This window comes from Balaenoptera acutorostrata, chromosome 9 (genome assembly GCF_949987535.1).
Source record: "Balaenoptera acutorostrata chromosome 9, mBalAcu1.1, whole genome shotgun sequence".
NCBI classification, from domain to species: domain Eukaryota; kingdom Metazoa; phylum Chordata; class Mammalia; order Artiodactyla; family Balaenopteridae; genus Balaenoptera; species Balaenoptera acutorostrata.
In genome coordinates this window covers 53464519-53485247 of record NC_080072.1, presented here as the reverse complement: position 1 = coordinate 53485247, position 20729 = coordinate 53464519, and the positions used below count along the sequence as shown (strand labels likewise).

The 20729-nt window shown below is 37.2% G+C and overlaps 1 protein-coding gene and 1 pseudogene across 2 annotated transcripts in view; both read left to right on the top strand.

Moving 5' to 3' along the window:
• The window catches only part of RAB6A (RAB6A, member RAS oncogene family), a 79104-nt gene that overhangs the window by 16336 nt on the left and 42039 nt on the right, over positions 1-20729 (top strand). For both annotated transcript variants that reach the window (XM_057553201.1, XM_057553199.1), the window contains exon 2: positions 17259-17317. In XM_057553201.1, the coding sequence (XP_057409184.1) occupies positions 17259-17317 (59 nt within the window). The remainder of the gene's footprint in view (positions 1-17258; positions 17318-20729) is intronic.
• Positions 10549-11854, top strand: LOC103008127 (zeta-crystallin-like; annotated as a pseudogene).

The following is a 20729-nucleotide window of genomic DNA, read 5'->3' as shown; positions in this document are numbered from 1 at the left end:
GCCACAAATACAGAAGCCCGCGTGCCTAGAGCCCGTGCTCTGTAACAAGAGAAGCCACCGCAATGAGAAACACCACAACGAAGAGTAGCCCCTGCTCGCCACAACTAGAGAAAGGCTGTGTGCAGCACCGAAGACCCTATGCAGCCAAAAATAAATTAATTAATTACAAAAAAGAAAGTTTAAAAATTCAATGGCTTTGATAAAATTTGCTTTGTTGATGATTGTGTTACTGGCTGACACTGAATAAGAAGTAATAAGAATCACTTCACATGTTGCTTATACACAAGGAAAATCATAGGTTTGTTTAATCATGGAATTAAAATGTGATATTCAAATGAGAATTGTCCAGTCACATCAAGAAGGCAAAAGTACAACTGAAAAAAGTCTTTGGATTTGTAATATCTTACAGAAAAGATAATAACTTGTTAATTTGCAATTCTAAGATCTGAACAATAAGAGAAAGGCTTAAGCTGAAACATAGTGAATTTTTTTTTTAACATCTTTATTGAGTATAATTGCTTTACAATGGTGTGTTAGTTTCTGATGTATAACAAAGTGAATGAGCTATAGGTATACATAGATCCCCATATCTCCTCCCTCTTGCATCTCCCTCCCATCCTCCCTATCCCGCCCCTCTAGGTGGACACAAAGCACTGAGCTGATCTCCCTGTGCTATGAAACATAGTGAATTTAAGTCATATATATGGAAGAATTTCCTGACTGAAAAGGTTGTAGAAATATTAAGAGTGGGTTATGAAATCACCTGGAGATATTTCCTTTTTTATTTTTATTTTTTTTATTTTTTTAAAAAAATTCTTTATTTTATTTATTTATTTTCGGCTGTGTTGGGTCTTCATTTCTGTGCGAGGGCTTTCTCCAGTTGCGGCAAGCGGGAGCCACTCTTCATCGCGGTGCGCGGGCCTCTCACTATCGCGGCCTCTCTTGTTGCAGAGCACAGGCTCCAGACGCACAGGCTCAGTAGTTGTGGCTCACGGGCCTAGTTGCTCCGCGGCATGTGGGATCTTCCCAGACCAGGGCTCGAACCCGTGTCCCCTGCATTGGCAGGCAGATTCTCAACCACTGCGCCACCAGGGAAGCCCCGATATTTCCTTTTTTAAACAGAGAAATGATTTCTTGGAAGAGCTAGGCATACTCAGACGGAACCAGTAGTATACCTACAATACTTAACAGTTTTCTAATTTGTATTGTATAGAACCATATTTGTTGATAATTAAATATTCTTGTTAGTTTTAGTTGGGCTTCCTTGCCTCAATATATGCTTCCTTTTATCAGAACTTCTTCTTCCTTTTTTTTTTTTTTTTTTTTTTAATAATGGAGACATTCATTTGGATTTTCCTACAGGATGGTAGTTATTATTAGTAGCTCACACTTATTTTTTTTTTAATTAATTAATTAATTTATTTTTGCTGTGTTGGGTCTTCGTTTCTGTGCGAGGGCTTTCTCTAGTTGCAGCAAGCAGGGGCCACTCTTCATCGCGGTGTGCGGGCCTCTCACTATCGCACCCTCTCTTGTTGCAGAGCACAGGCTCCAGATGCGCAGGCTCAGTAATTGTGGCTCACGGGCCTAGTTGCTCCGCGGCATGTGGGATCCTCCCAGACCAGGGCTCGAACCCGTGTCCCCTGCATTAGCAGGCAGATTCTCAACCATTGCGCCACCAGGGAAGCCCTATCAGAACTTCTTGATGACTGAGTGAATAAATTTATATAATACAGAATAAATTATATGGCATGGGTTGGGAGTGGGACAGGAAGAAACGTATTAGAACATAATGCTGTATGAAGTTTTGCGTGTATGGTGGCACAGGAGTATTAAGTACAAATGTTAAAATACTGTTGGAAGAAAAATGAATAGCCACGGTGTTCAGGATAAGATTAGTTAGGCTTTGATTGAAATGGTCATTTAAATTGCCTTTATATAGGAGGATATAAAGAATGTACTGTTAGGGATTTTGAAAACTATTTTGGAGAAATAAGCTTAGCTGAAGAGATTTGAATGAATACAGAAGAAATACAAATACAGAAGGAATGCAGTTCTAAAATTAGATATGTCTAATCTTTCTATGAAAAGGAGCTATTTTAATTTCCGGAAACTAAATAGCTTCCAAGAAGTATTGATCATAAATGGGTAGGAATATATGAAAGGGTGCTAAAATATGTCTTTGGACAATGTAAAAGAGCTACCTAAGTGGACTATACTCTTTCTCTGGAGTTTTGGGTTACCCTCAATACAAGGAAGATACAACAACTTGAATGCTGACCAGATGAGACATTGAGATCCTGATCTACTATTTGGAGATTCTGTCTTTTTTTTTTTAATTCATTCATTCATGCATGAATGAATGGGTCTTAGTCTTAGTTGTGGCCCGCGGGATCTTTTTTTTTTTTTTTAGTTGCGGCATGCATGCGGGATCTAGTTCCCTGACCAGGGATTGAACCCCGGCCCCCTGCATTGGGAGTGCAAAGTCTTACTCATTGGACCACCAGGGAAGTCCCTGGAGATTCTGTCTTTAAAACAAAACAAAAACTACCTTGAACAAAATATTAAAGAATTTATCCTCTATACCTAAATGATATATACTTGTATTGTAAGGTATATGTATTGCCAGTTTTAAACCCCATGAGAGCAAAGACTTTAGTTTCTTTATTTATTGTAATTTTTAAAAAAATTGGTATGGGGCTTCCCTGGTGGTGCAGTGGTTGAGAATCTGCCTGCCAATGCAGGGGACACGGGTTCGAGCCCTGGTCTGGGAAGATCCCGCATGCCGCGGAGCAACTAGGCCCGTGAGCCACAACTACTGAGCCTGCGTGTCTGGAGCCTGTGCTCCGCAACAAGAGAGGCCGCGATAGTGAGAGGCCCGCGCACCGCGATGAAGAATGGCCCCCACTTGCCGCAACTAGAGAAAGCCCTCACACAGAAACGAAGACCCAACACAGCCAAAAATAAATAAATAAATTAAAAAAAAAATTGGTATGCTGGAAAATGTGTTTTACTAGAGTTGAAGGGAGGGTATTTTCGAGCTTTGTTTTTCTTTCTTGGGTTTTTAGTTTTGATTACTTTATTATTGTATTATTGAGAAATTTTTTCCAAAGTCAAAACTTACTTGCTTAAATTTTGCTGTAAAAAAGTTAAGGTGCAAAAAAAAAAAAAAAAAAAAAAAAAAGTTAAGGTGCACATTAAAGAAACCACACTCACAGTTTAGAGAAAGACTTTTAATCTGTAACACAGACACTATGATAGTCTTATTAAACTGTTGCTTCATCCTCCTTCAAAGCATGTGTCCTTTATTCTCCATAAAGGAAAACAAAAGGTGTATTTTTTTTTTGAACAGACCAACCTATGATTGCTTGCTTTTTTCACTCTTAATGACAACTTTTTAATGAACAGAAAATGTTAGTTTTAATGTAGATAGATGTATCAGTCTATAAAAATCTGTAATTTTTTGTGTCCCATTTTAGAAGTTTTTCCATAGCCTGAGTAATGAAGATAGTCTCTATTATATTTTAGAAATTTTGTTTTGTTTTTTGTGTTTTGTTTTGCTTTGCCTTTCACATTTAGGTTTATGATCCAACTGAAATTGATCTTTGTGTATACTATGAAATAGATGTCAGGTTTAATTTTTTTCAGTGTGGATATGTAATTATCCCAACATCATGTATTTAAAAACATTTCTTTTCCTCAGTGCTCTGCCATGTCGGTTTTATAATGACCATCTGTCTATAAATTCATTGACCTGGTTCTGGAATTTCTATTCTGCTAATTGCTTTGTCTACCCTTGCAACAATACAAAACTTACTCACTATAACTTAATATAAAAATTACTGATTTACCAGAGAGAATATCCTCCCACCTTATTCTTTTTATTTAAGAATGGCTTGGCAATTCTGGCCTTTGCAACCCTGGGGAAGGTTTTTAAAATAGAGCTTCAATTTCTTTAAGATTTTCTTTTTACTTTCTTATTTTTTTCTTATTTTTCTAGGACTTTGTACATTTCATCTACTGTTTCAAATTTATTAGTGCAGATTAATCATATTACTCATGTTTTTATGTCTGCAGGATCTGTAATCATGCTTCATTAATTTCTAATACTGGTTATCTGTACCTTTCATTTCTTCTTGGTAAGACTTACTGGAGGTTTATAAATTTAATAGTTGTTTTTTTTTTATTTTAATTTTATTTATTTATTTATTTTTGGCTGTGTTGGATCTTTGTTTCTGTGCGAGGGCTTTCTCTAGTTGCGGCAAGCAGGGGCCACTCTTCATCGCGGTGCGCGGGCCTCTCACTGTCGCGGCCTCTCTTGTTGCCGAGCACAGGCTCCAGACGCACAGGCTCAGTAGTTGTGGCTCACGGGCCTAGTTGCTCCGCGGCATGTGGGATCTTCCCAGACCAGGGCTCGAACCCGTGTCCCCTGCATTGGCAGGCAGATTCTCAACCACTGCACCACCAGGGAAACCCAATTTAATAGTTTTTTGTTCAAAGAACTTAAACAGCCTTGGTCAGCCTTGTTGACTCTCAATTGTGTGTTTTCTGTTTTATATCTGCTCTTTATTTCCTTTCTTATAGTTTCTTTGGTTTATTTTGCTGGTCTTTTCCAGCTTCTTGAGAGAGGGATATATATATAGCTCATGTTTAGTTTTTTTTTTTCCCCCTAATATATGCTCATATAAGTGTGTGTGTGTGTGTGTGTGTGTGTGTGTGTGTGTAATTGTATAAATTTACCTTTAAGTACTATTATAGTAGTGTTTTGGAGACTTGCTCTGCAGTATTTTTGTCATTCAGTACAGAATGCTTTCTAATTTCTATTTTGATTTCTCCTTTGACTCATTGGTTATTAGAAGTATATTATTTCGAAACACTTGGGGACTTTCTGGTTTTCTTTATATTTTTGATTTCTACTTTAATCGAACTGTGGTCAGAGAATATATTTTCACTGTTTTTAATTTTCTTGATATTTTTCTTTATGGTCCATATGTTATGTCAGTTTTAATAAATACTCCCTTTGTGCCCGAAAAGAATGAATTTGTTAGGTGCAGAATTCAATATATGATCACTAGATCAGTTTTGTTAATCAAGTGGTTCAAATATTGTGTGTCTTTATCGAATTTTTGTCTATTCTGTTATTGAGAGAGGTATGTTAAAATTTTCCATGGTGATTGTGGCTCTGTATATGTATCCTTGTAGTTTTTCCATTTTTAACTTATAGGTTTTTGAGACTTTTTTTCTGGCCACACCACGTGGCATGCAGGATCTTAGTTCCCCAACCAGGGATCGAACCCGTGCCCCCTGCAGTGGAAGCGCAGATTCTTAACCACTGGACATCCAGGGAAGTCCCTGGAATTGTTATTGTGTTCTTGGTGACTTCAACCTTTTATCATCATCAAGTGTTCCACTATTTCTAGTAATGCTTTTTGCCCTAAAGTTTACTTTGATGTTAGTATAGGTATACCATCTTTATTTTGGCTAATGTTTTCATAGTATTTATATTTTTCTGTACTTTTTAATTAATTTATTTATTTTGGCTGCCCTGCCCGGCATATGGGAATCTTAGTTCCCTGACCTACCAGGGCTTGAACCCGTGTCCCCTGCATTGGCAGGCATATTCTTAACCACTGCGCCACCAGGGAAGTCCCTCTATCTTTTTACTTTCAACATTTTTGTATTCTTATGTTTCAGATGTGGCTTAGTAGTCATCTAGTTAAGTTTTGTGTTTGTCCGGTCTGATAATTGTTTTTAAAATTGGAACATTAGTACATTTACATTTAATATAATTATATATTTGGATTTAAAATAAATCTACCATCTTCTCAAGGTGCTTTCTTTTTGTCCTGAGTGTTTCTTTTCCTCTTCTTGTGTTATTTGAATTTGTAGTCTTTTAAAAAATTATTCCATATTCTTTATTAATTGGGAAGTTATACAATTTTTTTTTTCTTTTTCTTTTTGTAATTAGCCCAGAAGTTGTGGCATGCAGCCATGACTTTAAAAAGTTTACAGGTAATTGATTCCTTTACCCTTCTGGACAGTGCAGGGACCTTGGCAGTCTAATTCTACTTACCATTCTTCCTTCTGACTTGACTTACTATGTGTACTTTAAGTGTGTGTGTGTGTGTGTGTGTGTGTGTGTAAAACCCCATAAGATATTATTTCAGAGAGTGATTGTTTAGATTTTTTTTTTTTACAAGAAAACTTTTTATTGAAATGTAACATATAGAAAAGCATATGAATCTTAAGTGTACAGCTTGAATGAGAAAAATTGCTAGTTATATTGACCTGAATATTCCCATCCTTAACGAAAGTTATTTCTTAAATTAATTAGTGAAGTTGGCCTTCTGGTTCTAAAACCTCAGTTCACTGAGTTTTATCATAAGTGTGCCCCTGTGAGCTATATCTACTTTCATTTTTCCAAGAATGCAGACTCTGGACAACCTTAGTGAATGCTGTCTACTTGATGGTTTCTTTAATTGATTATTTCATTTAGTGCTAGGCAGGGACCAACATTGAGTATAGCCATGAACAAGATAGATGAGGTTCCTGTTCTACAGCTTATCATTTGTAAGTTGGGAGAGGTAAACTAGTAAATAAATGCACAAACAAGATAATATGAGTTAAGTTCCTTATATTGCCATTTTTTTCTTATTTTTCCCCGTAGGAAGGAGTGGATCATGCTTTTCTACACTTACACTTAAAAAGTTTTTGAGTAAAGTTAATGCTGGAGAAGCTAGTCTTATGCTAGTACTTATTTTGAACTTCCCACTGAACTATTCTTTGAGGGTACAGATTATTTCCAAGTCATCTTTTTAAAAACATTTTTTGTATTGAAGTATAGTTGATTTGTGTTAGTTTCTGGTGTATAGCAAAGTGATTCAGTTATATATATGTATGCATGTATGTATGTATATATATTCTTTTCCATTATGGTTTATTACAGGATATTGAATATAGTTCCCTGTGCTGTACAATAGGACCTACTTACTTACTTATTTATTTATGGTTGCATTGGGTGTTTGTTGCTGCACGCGGGCTTTCTCTAGTTGGGGTGAGCGGGGGCTACTCTTTGTTGCGGTGTGTGGGCTTCTCATTGAGGTGGCTTCTCTTGTTGTGGAGCATGGGCTCTAGGCGCACGGGCTTGAGTAGTTGTGGCTTGCGGGCTCAGTAGTTGTGGCTTGTGGGCTCTAGAACACAGGCTCAGTATTTGTGGCGCACGGGCTTAGTTGCTCTGCGGCCTGTGGGATCTTCCCGGACCATGGATCGAACCCATGTCCCCTGCATTGGTAGGCGGATTCTTAACCACTGCGCCACCAGGGAAGTCCCTAGGACCTTTTTGTTTATTTTATATATAGTAATTTGTATCTGCTAATCCCAAACTCCTAATTTATCCCTCCCCCAGCCCCCTTTCCCCTTTGATAACCATAAGCTTGTCTTCTAAGTCTGTGAGTCTGTTTCTGTTTTGTAAATAAGTTCATTTGTATCATATTTTAGATTCTATATATAAGTGATATCATTTGGTATTTGTCTTTCTCTTTCTGACTTACTTCGCTTACTTAGTATGATAGGTCCATCCATGTTGCTGTAAATGGCATTATTTCATTCATTTTGATGACTGGGTAGTATTCCATTGTGTATATGTACCACATCTTCTTTATCCATTCATCTGTCGATGGACATTTTGGTTGCTTCCATGTCTTGGCTAGTGCTGCTATGAACATTGGGATGCATGTATCTTTTTTAATTAGTCCAACTTGTCATTTTATCCTTAAGATACATTCATAGATGAATGTTAACTTTGTTGTAGGAATAAAATAAAAGCCCTGCTGCCATCTAAAATACTTCTAGAAATACAATCTTAGGCTGAAAGTAATTTTTTTTTTTTTTTGGTCACCCTGCATGCCTTGCGGGAACCTGAGTTCCCTGAACAGGGATTGAACCTGGGCCATGGCAGTGAAAGCCTGGAATCCTAACCATTAGGCCACCAGGGAGCTTGGCTGAAAGTAGTTTTGAGAGGTAATTTAGTTTTTCTCTCCTCCAGGTAGAACCATATCTGGTACTGAGTTCATAAGTTCATAATGTAACCAGGAAAGAAAAGTTCCACAAAACTGGGTTACATGAGCAAAATCTCAGAGGCTCCAAGGAACCTGTTATGCTTGAAGAATAACCAATAGCTTTCCATCATTGTCAGATGGTATTTGTGTTTGGCAAGGTTAGGAGATGAGACTAGAAAGGCTAAGCTCAAGTTTGAATGCCTGCTAAGGATCTTTAGCTTATGGAGACTGGGGAGCCTTGGAATGTTTATAAATTGTTGAAAGGTATCTCTGGCAGTATAGAGGATGGACACTTTCTTTGCACAGTGTTTTATTCTCTTGTTCACCCTCTTTCAGCTGTTGTAAACTCCTTTGCGTTCAAGGCCTTACTTACATTTGTTTTTCATTCTCATCCTCCAACCTCCTTGTTTCCTAGCACTTGGAAGTTTTGGAATGAAGTGAGAAATAGTAGCCATCCAAGAATTAATATATTTGTTTATGTTTTATTCATCTTTGATAAGAGTAGCCAGTGGGTCATTACCTTTATGTGAATATCTTTTCTGTCTTCACGTTTTGTGTAGTCAAATATTTTTGTTTTTACTTTGGATGTCTCCATTTCATCATCTTGGAAACTCATATCATAGGTGTAATGCCTTTAACATAAATATTATTATAAAGAAATAAATCATACTTATTAAAAAACAACTTTTGAGCCATAGATGTGAAATTACTTATTCAGCAAATATTTTATACAACCAAATTCATTCTCCCCGTTTTTGAATGTGATTGTACAAGTGTAGTTGTAGTTCTCTTATTCTTTTTTTTTTTTTTAAATCATCTTTATTGGAGTATGATTGCTTTACAATGGTGTGTTAGTTTCTGCTTTATAACAAAGTGAATCAGCTCTACATATACATATATCCCCATATCTTCTCCCTCTTGCATCTCCCTCCCATCCTCCCTATCCCACCCCTCTAGGTAGTCACAAAGCACCGGGCTGATCTCCCTGTGCTATGCGACTGCTTCCCACTAGCTATCTGTTTTACATTTGGTAGTGTATATATGTCCATGTCACTCTCTCACTTCATCCCAGCTTACTCTTCCCCCTCCCTGTGTCTTCAAGTCCATTCTCTATGTCTGCTTCTTTATTTCTGTCCTACCCCTAGGTTCTTCAGAACCTTTTTTTTTTTTTTAGATTCCATATATATGTGTTAGCATACAGTATTTGTTTTTCTCTTTCTGACTTGCTTCACTCTGTATGACAGACTCTAGGTCCATCCACCTCACTACAAATAACTCAATTTCATTTCTTTTTATGGCTGAGTAATATTCCATTTCTTCCTTTTTTTTTAAGCTTTAGGAAAAACGAAATCTTTATTCAATTTAGGTCTTTAGAGAAAAGCTACTAGCTTTATTGAACTTCAGTGTTGTTGACTAGGTTTGCTGCATTGGAGTAATGTTAGCTTGGTTTAATTGATTTTCTCTTTTGCTGTAGAATTGCATCACCTAGGTGAGACATCTTGGCTGTGATATTGCAGTGAGTTTTGCTTGCAGCTGAGCTTTTTTGCTGTGGTCCCTAGGTACCTTTTTCAGGTGTCTTCGTTACCATGATGGACTACAGATAGTGTTGTTTTTGTGTGTTTGTTGTATTTTTATGCTTAACTCTTACTAAAATCATAGCATCTGATTTAAGGTACTATTATTATCATAGCACATTAATCTTTTATAAGGGCTTATTTTGGGGGGGAAAATTAGAAAATATAAATATCTTCTCTGTTTCAGTATTATCTGACCAATATAACTGACCAGATTATGAAGCAGTTCATAAATGTTCATTTATATAGGTTGTAGAATAATTGAGACTTCTCCTTTTATGCAAACATTAGTCTTATAATCTTTGAATCCTAAGTACTCTTGAAGAGTATATTATGTGAGGAATTACTTTACCACTTACAGAAGTTATCTCTTAAATTAGTATACCTTGGTCTTCTAGAGGCCCAATAATTAGTTCCTTAATCTTTAATATATTATCAGCCCTTTTTTTTAGTTATCTTTGGTGCTCCAGTATTAAAATTATTATACATAGTAAAATTTACCATTTTAACTTATTTCTATGTGTACAGTTCAGTGGCATTAAGTATTTCACATTGTTGTACAATAATCACCACGATGGATTTTATTTATCTGTCTATTTATTTATTTATTTATGGCTGTGTTGGGCCTTCGTTGATGTGCGCGGGCTTTCTCTAGTTGTGGCGAGCGGGGGTTACTCTTCATTGTGGTGTGCAGGCTTCTCATTGCGGTGGCTTCTGTTGTTGTGGAGCACGGGCTCTAGGCGTCCCTTGCATTGGCAGGGGGATTCGTAACCACTGAGTCACCAGGGAAATCCATGATAGATTTTTAATAACAGCTTTATTGAGATGAAATTGTACATCACACAGCCCTTTTTTCCATGGAATCTGAGGAGCTCTCGCAGATTTTGATTTCCCACTCTAGAACTCGTATCTAGATCACCATGGTGACGGAACAGAGGTTGATGAGAGCTATTAGAGTTTTTTTTTTGTTTTTTAATTAATTAATTATTTATTTATTGGCTGTGTTGGGTCTTCGTTTCTGTGCGAGGGCTTTTCTTTCTAGTTGCGGCAAGCAGGGGCCACTCTTCATCACGGTGCGCGGGCCTCTCACTATCGCGGCCTCTCTTGTTGCGGAGCACAGGCTCCAGACACGCAGGCTCAGTAGTTGTGGCTCACGGGCCTAGTTGCTCCGCGGCATGTGGGGTCTTCCCAGACCAGAGCTCGAACCCTTGTCCCCTGCATTGGCAGGCAGATTCTCAACCACTGTGCCCCCAAGGAAGCCTGCTATTAGAGTTTTTTAATTCGTGGACCAGAAGTGATGAAACTCCAGTCGAATGTTGCCGTACCGATTCCGAAAGACCATCAGGTTCTAATCAAAGTCCAAGCATGTAGTGTAAACCCAGTGGACACACAAATTCACTCTTGTACCTACAGTAGAAAACCACTTCTACCTTATACTCCTGGATTAGATGTGGCTGGGATAATAGAAACTGTTGGAGAATGTGTATCTGCTTTCAAGAAAGGTGACAGAGTTTTCACTACCAGCACGATCTCTGGGGGCTACGCAGAGTATGCTCTGGCAGCCAATTACCCTGTTTACACACTGCCAGAAAAACTGGACTTTAAACAAGGAGCTGCCATCAGTATCCCATATTTTACTGCTTATTGAGCTCTGCTCCACAGTGCCTGTGTGAAAGCTGGAGAAAGTGTTCTGGTTCATGGAGCTAGTGGAGGAGTTGGGATAGCAGCATGCCAGATTGCTAGAGCTTATGGCTTAAAGGTTTTGGGCACAGCTGGTACTGAGGAAGGACAAAACACTGTTTTGCAAAATGGGGCCCACGAAGTGATTAATCACAAAGAAGCTAATTATATTGATAAAATTAAGAAATCTGTTGGTGAAAAGGAGTTGATGTGATTATTGAAATGTTAGCTAATGTAAATCTTAGCAATGATTTGAATCTTTGTCACATGGAGAATGAGTAATAGTTGTTGGCAGCAGAGGTCCTGTTGAAATAAACCCACGGGAGACACCATGGCAAAGGAATCTAGCATAATAGGAGTTGCTCTCTATTCATCCACCAAGGAGGAATTTCAGCAGTTTGCAGCAGCCCTCAAGCCGGAATGGAAATTGGTTGGTTGAGACCAGTATTAGGTCCTCAGATTCCATTGGAGAAGGTGGCCCAGGCTCATGAAGATGATATTCAAAGCAGTGGGGCTACTGGAAAAATAATTCTTCTCTTAAAATGATTAAACATTTCATAGATTTCCTGTGTAATTAGAGGTCTCTTACCTCAGTTTTATGTACACTACATTTGCTTTAATTAGTATTCATTTGATTTAGTGAGTTTCTTATATTTAAAAAAAGATTTATCTTTAGAGCTCATAGGTATTGGAGTGTAATTTATTTTATAGCTGGCAATAAAGAATATTGCCTTCTACCTCTTATCAAGGAATTATTTTAGTAGGAAATAGAATGTTAGTGGTCACTTGGCATTGGAGTATATTACAGAAATTCCTGACTGATACTTGATCATTAATTCCATACTTTGACTAAAACATGCTAATTCAAAATAAGACTGGTTGATTTCCAAGCCTACTTCTCCTTATAAAGGTTCTTTAGTCTCTGATTAGCTGAGAATTATATTGGACTTTGAAGATTTTCTGGACTAAACGAGACCCCATTTCCAAACTAATCTCATCTAGATCTACAAGTCTCTCAGAAGGGCAAGATAAACAATGTCTAGATAAATTTGTTAGTTTTCCAATATTTCCCAATGTATTAATGACATTCACTAGTTTAAAGATTGATTACCAATGATCCATGTATTCTGTGAGGACAGCAGTCTTATCTTTGGTATAATATGATACTAGGTACAATTTCCAAAAAGATACTTATTGATTGATTAAACTTCAAAGTAGATTTAGAATTATCTGTTTATGTGATGGGGATCATATATTTTTATTTAAATGTGTAAATGAAATTAACACATTAAGAATGATCTGCTTTTGTTATAACATGGTAACTGCAATAAATTCTAGAGGAAATTTAAAGTTTTTTAAAATAATCATATACAATTCACTCATTTAAAGTGTACAATTCAGTAGTTTTTAGTATATTCACAGAGTTGTGCAACCATCACCAATATCACTGATGAACAGAGAGAGATGCAAAACTCAACAAAATACTAGCAAAAGAAATCCAACAATACATTAAAAGGATCATAACCATGATCAAGTGTGATTTATCCTAGGGATGCAAGGATTTTTCAGTATCTGCAAATCAATCAGTGTGATTCACCACATCAACAGATTGAAGAATACAAGCCATATGATCATCTCAATAGATGCAGAAAAGGCTTTTGACAAAATTCAACACCCATTTATGATAAAAATCTCCAGAAAGTGGGTATAGAGAGAACATACCTCAACATAATAAAGGCCATGTATGACAGATCTGCAACTGACATCATACTCAACGGTGAAAAGCTGAAAGCATTTCCTCTAAGATCAGGAACAAGACAAGGATGTCCACTCTCGCCACTTTTATTCAACATAGTTTTGGAAGTCCCAGCCACAGCAGTCAGAGAAGAAAAAATAAAGGGAATCCAAATTGGAAAAGAAGTAAAACTGTCACTTTTTGCAGATGACATGATACTATACATAGAAAATCCTAAAGATGCTACTAGAAAACTACAAGAGCTCATCAGTGAATTTGGTAAAGTTGCGGGATACAAAATAAATTCACAGGAATCTGTTGCATTTCTATACACTAACAACGAAAGATCAGAAAGAGAAATTAAAGGAAAAAGTCCCATTTACCATTACATCAAAGAGAATAAAATACCTAGGAATAAACCTACCTAAGGAGGAAAAAGACCTGCACTCCGAAAACTATAAAACGCTGATGAAAGAAATCAAAGACAACACAAACGGATGGAGAGATATACCATGTTCTTGGATTGGAAGAATCAGTATTGTCAAAATGACAGTGCTACCCAAGGCAATCTACAGATTCATTGCAATCCCTGTCAAATTACCAATGGCATTTTTCACAGAACTAGAACAAAAAAATCTTAAAATTTGTATGGCAACACAAAAGATGGTGAATAGCCAAAGCAATCTTGAGAAAGAAAAACGGAACTGGAGGAATCAGGCTCCCTGACTTCAGACTATACTACAAAGCTACAGTCATCAAAACAGTATGGTACTGGCACAAAAATAGAACTATAGATCAATGGAACAGTATAGAAAGCCCAGAAATAAACCCATGAACCTGTGGTCAATTAATCTATGACAAAGGAGGCAAGACTGTACAATGGAGAAAAGACAGTCTCTTCAATGAATGGTGCTGGGAAAACTGGACAGCTACAGGTAAAAAAAAAATGAAATTAGAACATTTTTTAACACCATAATAAACTCAAAATGGATTAAAGACCTAAGTGAAAGACCAGATACTATAAAATTCTTGGAGGAAAATATAGGCAGAACACTGTTTGACATAAATTGCAGCAATATCTTTTTCGATCCATCTCCTAGAGTAATGGAAATAAAAACAAACAAATGGGACCTAATTAAACTCAAAAGCTTTTGCACAGCAAACTATAAACAAAACAAAAAGGCAACCCAGAGAATGGAAGAAGGTATTTGCAAACGATGCATCCTGACCGACAAGGGATTAATCTCCAAAATTTACAAACAGCTCATATGGCTCAATATCAAAAAAAAAATCTGATCAAAAAATGCGCGTAAGACCTAAATAGACGTTTCTCCAATGAAGACATACAGATGGCCACGAGGTACATGAAAAGATGCTCAACATCGCTAATTATTAGAGAAATGCAAATCAAAACTACAGTGAGGGACTTCCCTGGTGGTGCAGTGGTTAAGAATCCACCAGCCAATGAAGGGGACACAGGTTCAATCCCTGGTCCGGGAAGATCCCACATGCCACGGAACAACTAAGCCTGTGCACCACAACTCCTGAGCCCATGCGCCACAACTGTTGAAGCCCACGCACTCTAGGGCCTGCGTGCTACAACTGCTGAAGCCCACGTGCCTAGAGCCTGTGATCCACAACAAGAGAAGCCACTGCAATGAGAAGCCCGTGCACCGCAACAAAAAGTAGCCCTTGCTCGCCGCAACTAGGGAAAGCCTGCACACAGCAACGAAGACCCAACACAGCCAAAAAAAAAAAAAAAGATTTTTTTTTTTTTGAATAATCCTAGATACCTATTTTTTGTCGTTTGAAAAAGAGTTGAATATCAGTTCGGCAAAGGTGTTGTTTGCTTAGTGTGATGTGACAAGCAGTGTCAAACTCTGATGATGTGGACTAAACAGGACAATTATAGAGCTTATGATCAGGGAAAACAAGCATTAAGCAAATCATAAGTTTACATACCATTTTACAGAAGGTTTTGGGGTAAACAACAATAAATTTACAAGGATCCCATATTGAAGAATCATATTTAAAATGCTTAATAATGAAAATTTAATCTTTTGAGTAAAAACTGTTTCAACAAACAAGCTATTTTGTATTTCTTCACTATATATTTTATTTATAATGAAGCTCCTTTGCTTTTCTCCACCACTGTTTCCCCCACCACTATTTTGCCTTTTATCTCTTCAGATTTTTAGATTTACTTTTTATAGATTCTGATCAGTGTTAAATAATAGTAGTATGTGTATTGTTCCTGACTTTACTATGATTGGTTCTAGGGTTTTGCCTTTAAATACATATGTATTCGTATATATAAAAAATATTTTGGAAAAACATATACCAAAGTTTTAATGTTAGTTATGTATAGGTGGTAGGATATACCTAATTTTCACTTTGTTCTTGGTCTTTTCTGTGTTGCCCGCTTTGTAACATGCATTTTGCTCTGTTATATAAAAAAGGAGGGACATTTTTCAAAACAAAATAAAAACTGTATGTACTATTTACTAATGAAGAAATGCATAGGTCTACTCATTGCTCCAAAAAGAGACTTCTTCCCAAACATCAGTTTGCTTTTGACCAGGGTCTAGGGAAACTAGCTTTAGCTGTTCAACCTGCTATTTTAGATTCTTTAAAATAAGACGTTTGGGAGTAGGTGATTTTATGGGATTCTTCCTTCTTTGGCTCAGTTTTTTCCTCAGGTTTTCGTATGGCACATGGATGGAGGACATTTTACGAGGCCACGATCAGGTCTCTAAAAATCAAAAGTTGAAATCAAAAGTTACTTAAATTTGGGGCTTCCCTGGTGGCACAGTGGTTGAGAATCTGCCTGCCAATGTAGGGGACACGGGTTAGAGCCCTGGTATGGGAAGATCCCACATGCCGCGGAGCAACTAGGCCCGTGAGCCACAACTAGAGAAAGCCCTTGCACAGAAACAAAGACCCAACACAGCCATAAATAAATAAATAAATAAATAAGTATTTTATTTAAAAAAAAGTTACTTAAATTCATACAAAAATATGAGTGACTAGGTATTGTTTTTTTTCTCCCAAAAATATTTACATTTGGGAGAGCATTTGAGATATTTATTTGCTCGGTTCTTTTCTAATTGATATAATTTCTTGTATTCATTTAGTATTTATTGAATCTATGTCAAGCTACTGGACATATAGGAAAATTAGATATGGTTCTTGCCCTTGAACACTGTGCCCATTGGTAAGGATATTGGCAGTATACCACTATTTTCTACCTAGTGGCACTTTCATGTGGATTAACTTAAAAATACCAATACAAAGTAGTATTATGAATCTTTGGGATTGCCCTGCCAAAGAATAGAGATCGGATCCTGAAATGAGTTTCAAAACAATTTTCCATGTCATTTCATTCTTACTCTTAAACAGTCGAGTTCTTGCAGCCCTCATACCTCTCCTAGAACTCTTCATATTTAGTTTTATACTTCCCGAGATTAAGCTTTGATTCACTGAATGAAGTGGACCTGACCCTCATTTTCCCCAGGTTACTGTCCAGGAAGTTAACTATAATTTCTTCCCAGTGTAATCCTAGTTCTTTTTGTTAGGGCTCAAGTAAATATCTGCTTGCCTTTTGTGAATTAGAGATGTCAGCATAACTGATTGTTTTCCTCCATCTTTTCTCTTCATTTTCCTCACCTCTTAAATCAATAAATATTCTTTTACCTGTGCTCTCAATTTGAGAGATTATCTTTTGTTTGTTTGTTTGCTTGGGTTTTTTTTATAAGGAGGAGGAGAGGAAGAGGAAGGGGGGTGGGGAAGAAGAACTTATTTAGTTGTTTTGGCTGTGCTGAGTCTTAGTTGCGGCACACGGGATCTTCATTGCAGCATGTTTAGTTGCAACATGCGGGCTCTGTTTGTGGCATGTGGGCTTATTAGTTGCGGCCTGTGGGCTTCTTAGTTGCGGCATGCATGTGGGATCTAGTTCCCCAACCAGGATCGAACCCAGGCCCCCTGCATTGGGAGCGCAGAGTCTTACCCACTGGACCACCAAGGAAGTCCCGAGATTATCTGTTATTAAAGAAAAACATTTCAACAAACTCAGGGCTGTATGTTTGTAAATTATTGTTAGTAGAACCGTTGCAGATATTTCCCAATGAATTGAATTGCAGTTCTCTGTAGAAAAATTGCTTGAGAACCCAATTTAATGTGTTAACTGAATCAATCTTTTTTTTCTTTTCATTTCAGTTGGAAAGACATCACTGATTACCAGATTCATGTATGACAGTTTTGACAACACCTATCAGGTATTTTGTTTTTGCCAACCTACTAGTTGTCTCTTATGTGTTACAAGTAATACTCAAGGTCCTTTTAAAAATGCATTTATTTACATTCAGACATGGATATAAAAGCATTTTCTGTAATCTGTAAAATTCTATATAAATACGAAGTATAACTGATGATGCTCATAGTCCTCAACTTTTTCATTTGATTTCTTTAGCTTCTGTTCCAAAGTCTATTGAAAGATTATTGCTAATACCATCTGGGATAGAAGTAAGAGTGATTATAGCTATTCTCTTGGAGAGATTTCCTCCAAGTCTAGGATTCTATGACATTTTCATCTATACTTGAAGTCAAGAATAAGTGAGTACTATAATTAGAAATCATTAACAGAAGGAGATTTGGGAAGTTCACACATATGTGGAAAATTAAATAACTCATTCCTAAATAACCAGTGGGTCAAAGACAATCACAAGGGAAATTAGAAAAATACTTCTAGATAAATAAAAAAAAAAAACCCACAGCATACCAAAACTTATGGGATATAGCTAAAGCAGTGTTATAAGGAAAAGAAAAGATACATTAAATCAGTAATTTAATCTTCTATCCTAAGAAACTAGAAAAAGAAAAGTAAACCTAAAGCAAGCAGAAGTAAGAAACTACTTTAAAATGTAGGTTTTATTATTCAGGTGTGGTGAGGCCGACATATCAGGAGATGATGGCCATTGTAAAGATAGTTTACTATACTCACAGATCTCAAGAGGAAGGGACACTCCAGACCATAGGAGGGGGGCACATGGAAGAAGTACTGGTATTGGTCAGGAGGTGAAGGGGGGGGTGGGCAGGAAATATAGGCACTAGCCTTTATTGTGATTTCTGTGGGAAGGATGGGTAAGACCAGGTAAGGAAATATAGGATTGCCTACTTCAAGTAATTTCACTGGTCTCTGGGCTGTAGGGGCTGTTCCTAGTTGTCTGCTACTTGGCCCTAGTGTGATTAGGGCAGGGGAGTAATGACCCTGAGTGTGATAGAGGAGGTGGTTGGGTTATGGGTTTGGATTGGTTGGTTTTCATATGAAAGGCCCTCCACAGGCAAGTTTTACTTCTCTAGGAATTGGCAAACCCTGGGATGGCCAGTCCCTCCAGTATAAGGAAGGCCCCAGGTGTCAGGACAACAAAAATACAGAAAATAAAGACGTGCTTAATTCAGTAGCTAATAAAGATTAGAGCAGAAATATATGGAAGAGAGAACAGAAAAACAAGAAATTCAGTGAAACCAAAAGTGGTTCTTAGAGAAGATCAGCAAAATTGACAAACCTAAAGTTAGACTAATCAAGAAAAAAGAAGGCTCAAATTATTAAAATCAGGAGTGAAGAAGACCTTACAGAAATAAACAGGATTATAAGGGAATACTGTGAACAGTTATATGCCAACAAATTAGATAACCTAGATGAAATGGATAAATTCCAAGAAAGATACAAACTACCAAAACTAACTCAAGAAGAAATAGAAAATTTGAATATACCTATAATAAGTAGATAGAGTTAGCAATCAAAAAACTTCTTACAGGGCTTCCCTGGTGGCGCAGTGGTTGAGAATCTGCCTGCCAATGCAGGGGACATGGATTCGAGCCCTGGTCTGGGAAGATCCCACATGCCGCGGAGCGACTGGGCCCGTGAGCCACAATTACTGAGCCTGCGCGTCTGGAGCCTGTGCTCTGCAACAAGAGAGGCCGCGATAGTGAGAGGCCTGCGCACCGCGATGAAGAATGGCCCCCACTTGCCGCAACTGGAGAAAGCCCTCACACAGAAACGAAGACCCAACACAGCCATAAATAAATAAATAAATAAATAAAATATTTAAAAAAAAAAAAAAACTTCTTACAAAGAAAATCGCAGGACTAGATGGCTTCACTGGTCAATTCTATGAAATATTTAAAGAACAACACTAATACTTCATAAACTTCCAAAAACAGAAGAGGAAGACATACTTCCCAACTTATCCCATGAGGTCAGTATGACTCTCATACCCAAACCAGGCAAAGGCATCAAAAATAAAACTACAGACTAATATCCTTTATGAATATAAACACGATAGTCCTCAGCAAAATACTACTGAACTGAATCTGGTAACTAATAAAAAGGGTTCTATACCATTTACCAAGGAGGATTGGTAGGTTAGTACCAAGATTGCAAGGTTGGTTTAACATACAGAAAGTGATGTAATACGCTATATGAATAGAATAAAGGACAAAATCAGGGGAATTCCCTGGCAGTCCAGTGGTTAGGGCTCCACACTCTCACTGCTGAGGGCCCGGGTTCAATCCCTGGTCGGGGAACTAATATCCTACAAGCCACGCAGTGCAGCCAAAAAGAAAAAAAAAAGCCACGCAGTATGGACAAAATCACATGATTATTTCAATAGACACAGAAAAAGCATTTGACAAAATTCATTAACCTTTCATGATAAAAACACTTGGCAAATTAGGAATACAAGGGAACTTTCTAAATGTGATAAGGGGCATCTCTATGAAAGACCCACAGCTAACATCAGACATAATGTTTAAAGGCTGAATGTGCTCTCTTTAAGATCAAGAAAAAGACAAGGATGTCTGCTCTCAGTTGCATATGTATCTAAGTTATATGTGTGTATGTATCTTAGTTTAAAATGCTTAATTGTGAAACGAAAATCAAAGAAAAAGCTAAAAAGAATAAATTAGTAATCTCCATACCAGGTACTTTCACTGGGGCCCTAAGCACATTATAAATCTTTTTCTGTATTAACTTTTTTGCTGCACGGCCTATGGGATCTTAGTTCCCCAACCAGGGGTCGAACCCACGCCCCCCGCCCCTGCAGTGGAAGCGCAGAGTCCTAACCACTGGACTGCCAGGAAAGTCCCTGTATCAACTTTTTGAAATATTCTTATTAAAATAAAATTTTTAAAAATCCCCTTTAATTGAAGTATTTTACATCTGTATTACTGTGTAGTTAGTATAAAAACTTGATTTCAATTATTTGTCTTAGGAGTATATCAAATGTTGATCTGATTAAAGGAGTGGTTAATTTCCATAGTAATTAACTGCCTCTGTCTCAATTATTAAACCATTTTTTATTTTTCAGAAAGCTTTTAGGGTAAATATAAAATCTGAATCCTGTCCTTTTTAGTATGTATTTTCCCGTATTTGAAATATTTATTTTATTTCAGGGATATGCCTTCTGGCTTGAACACTAAGAAAACTGAAAAACTTGGGCATTTGTTTTCTAGGAAAAAGTTTGTCCAAATTTGTACAATTTGTCCAAAAGCATCCAACTACTAAATGGTAGAACTAAGATGTAAACAAAGGTTTTTCTAATTGATCTTTGACAAAGGAGCAAAGGCAGTACAAAGGAGCAAAGATAGTCTCTTCAACAAATTGTGCTGGGACAGCTAGTCATCCTC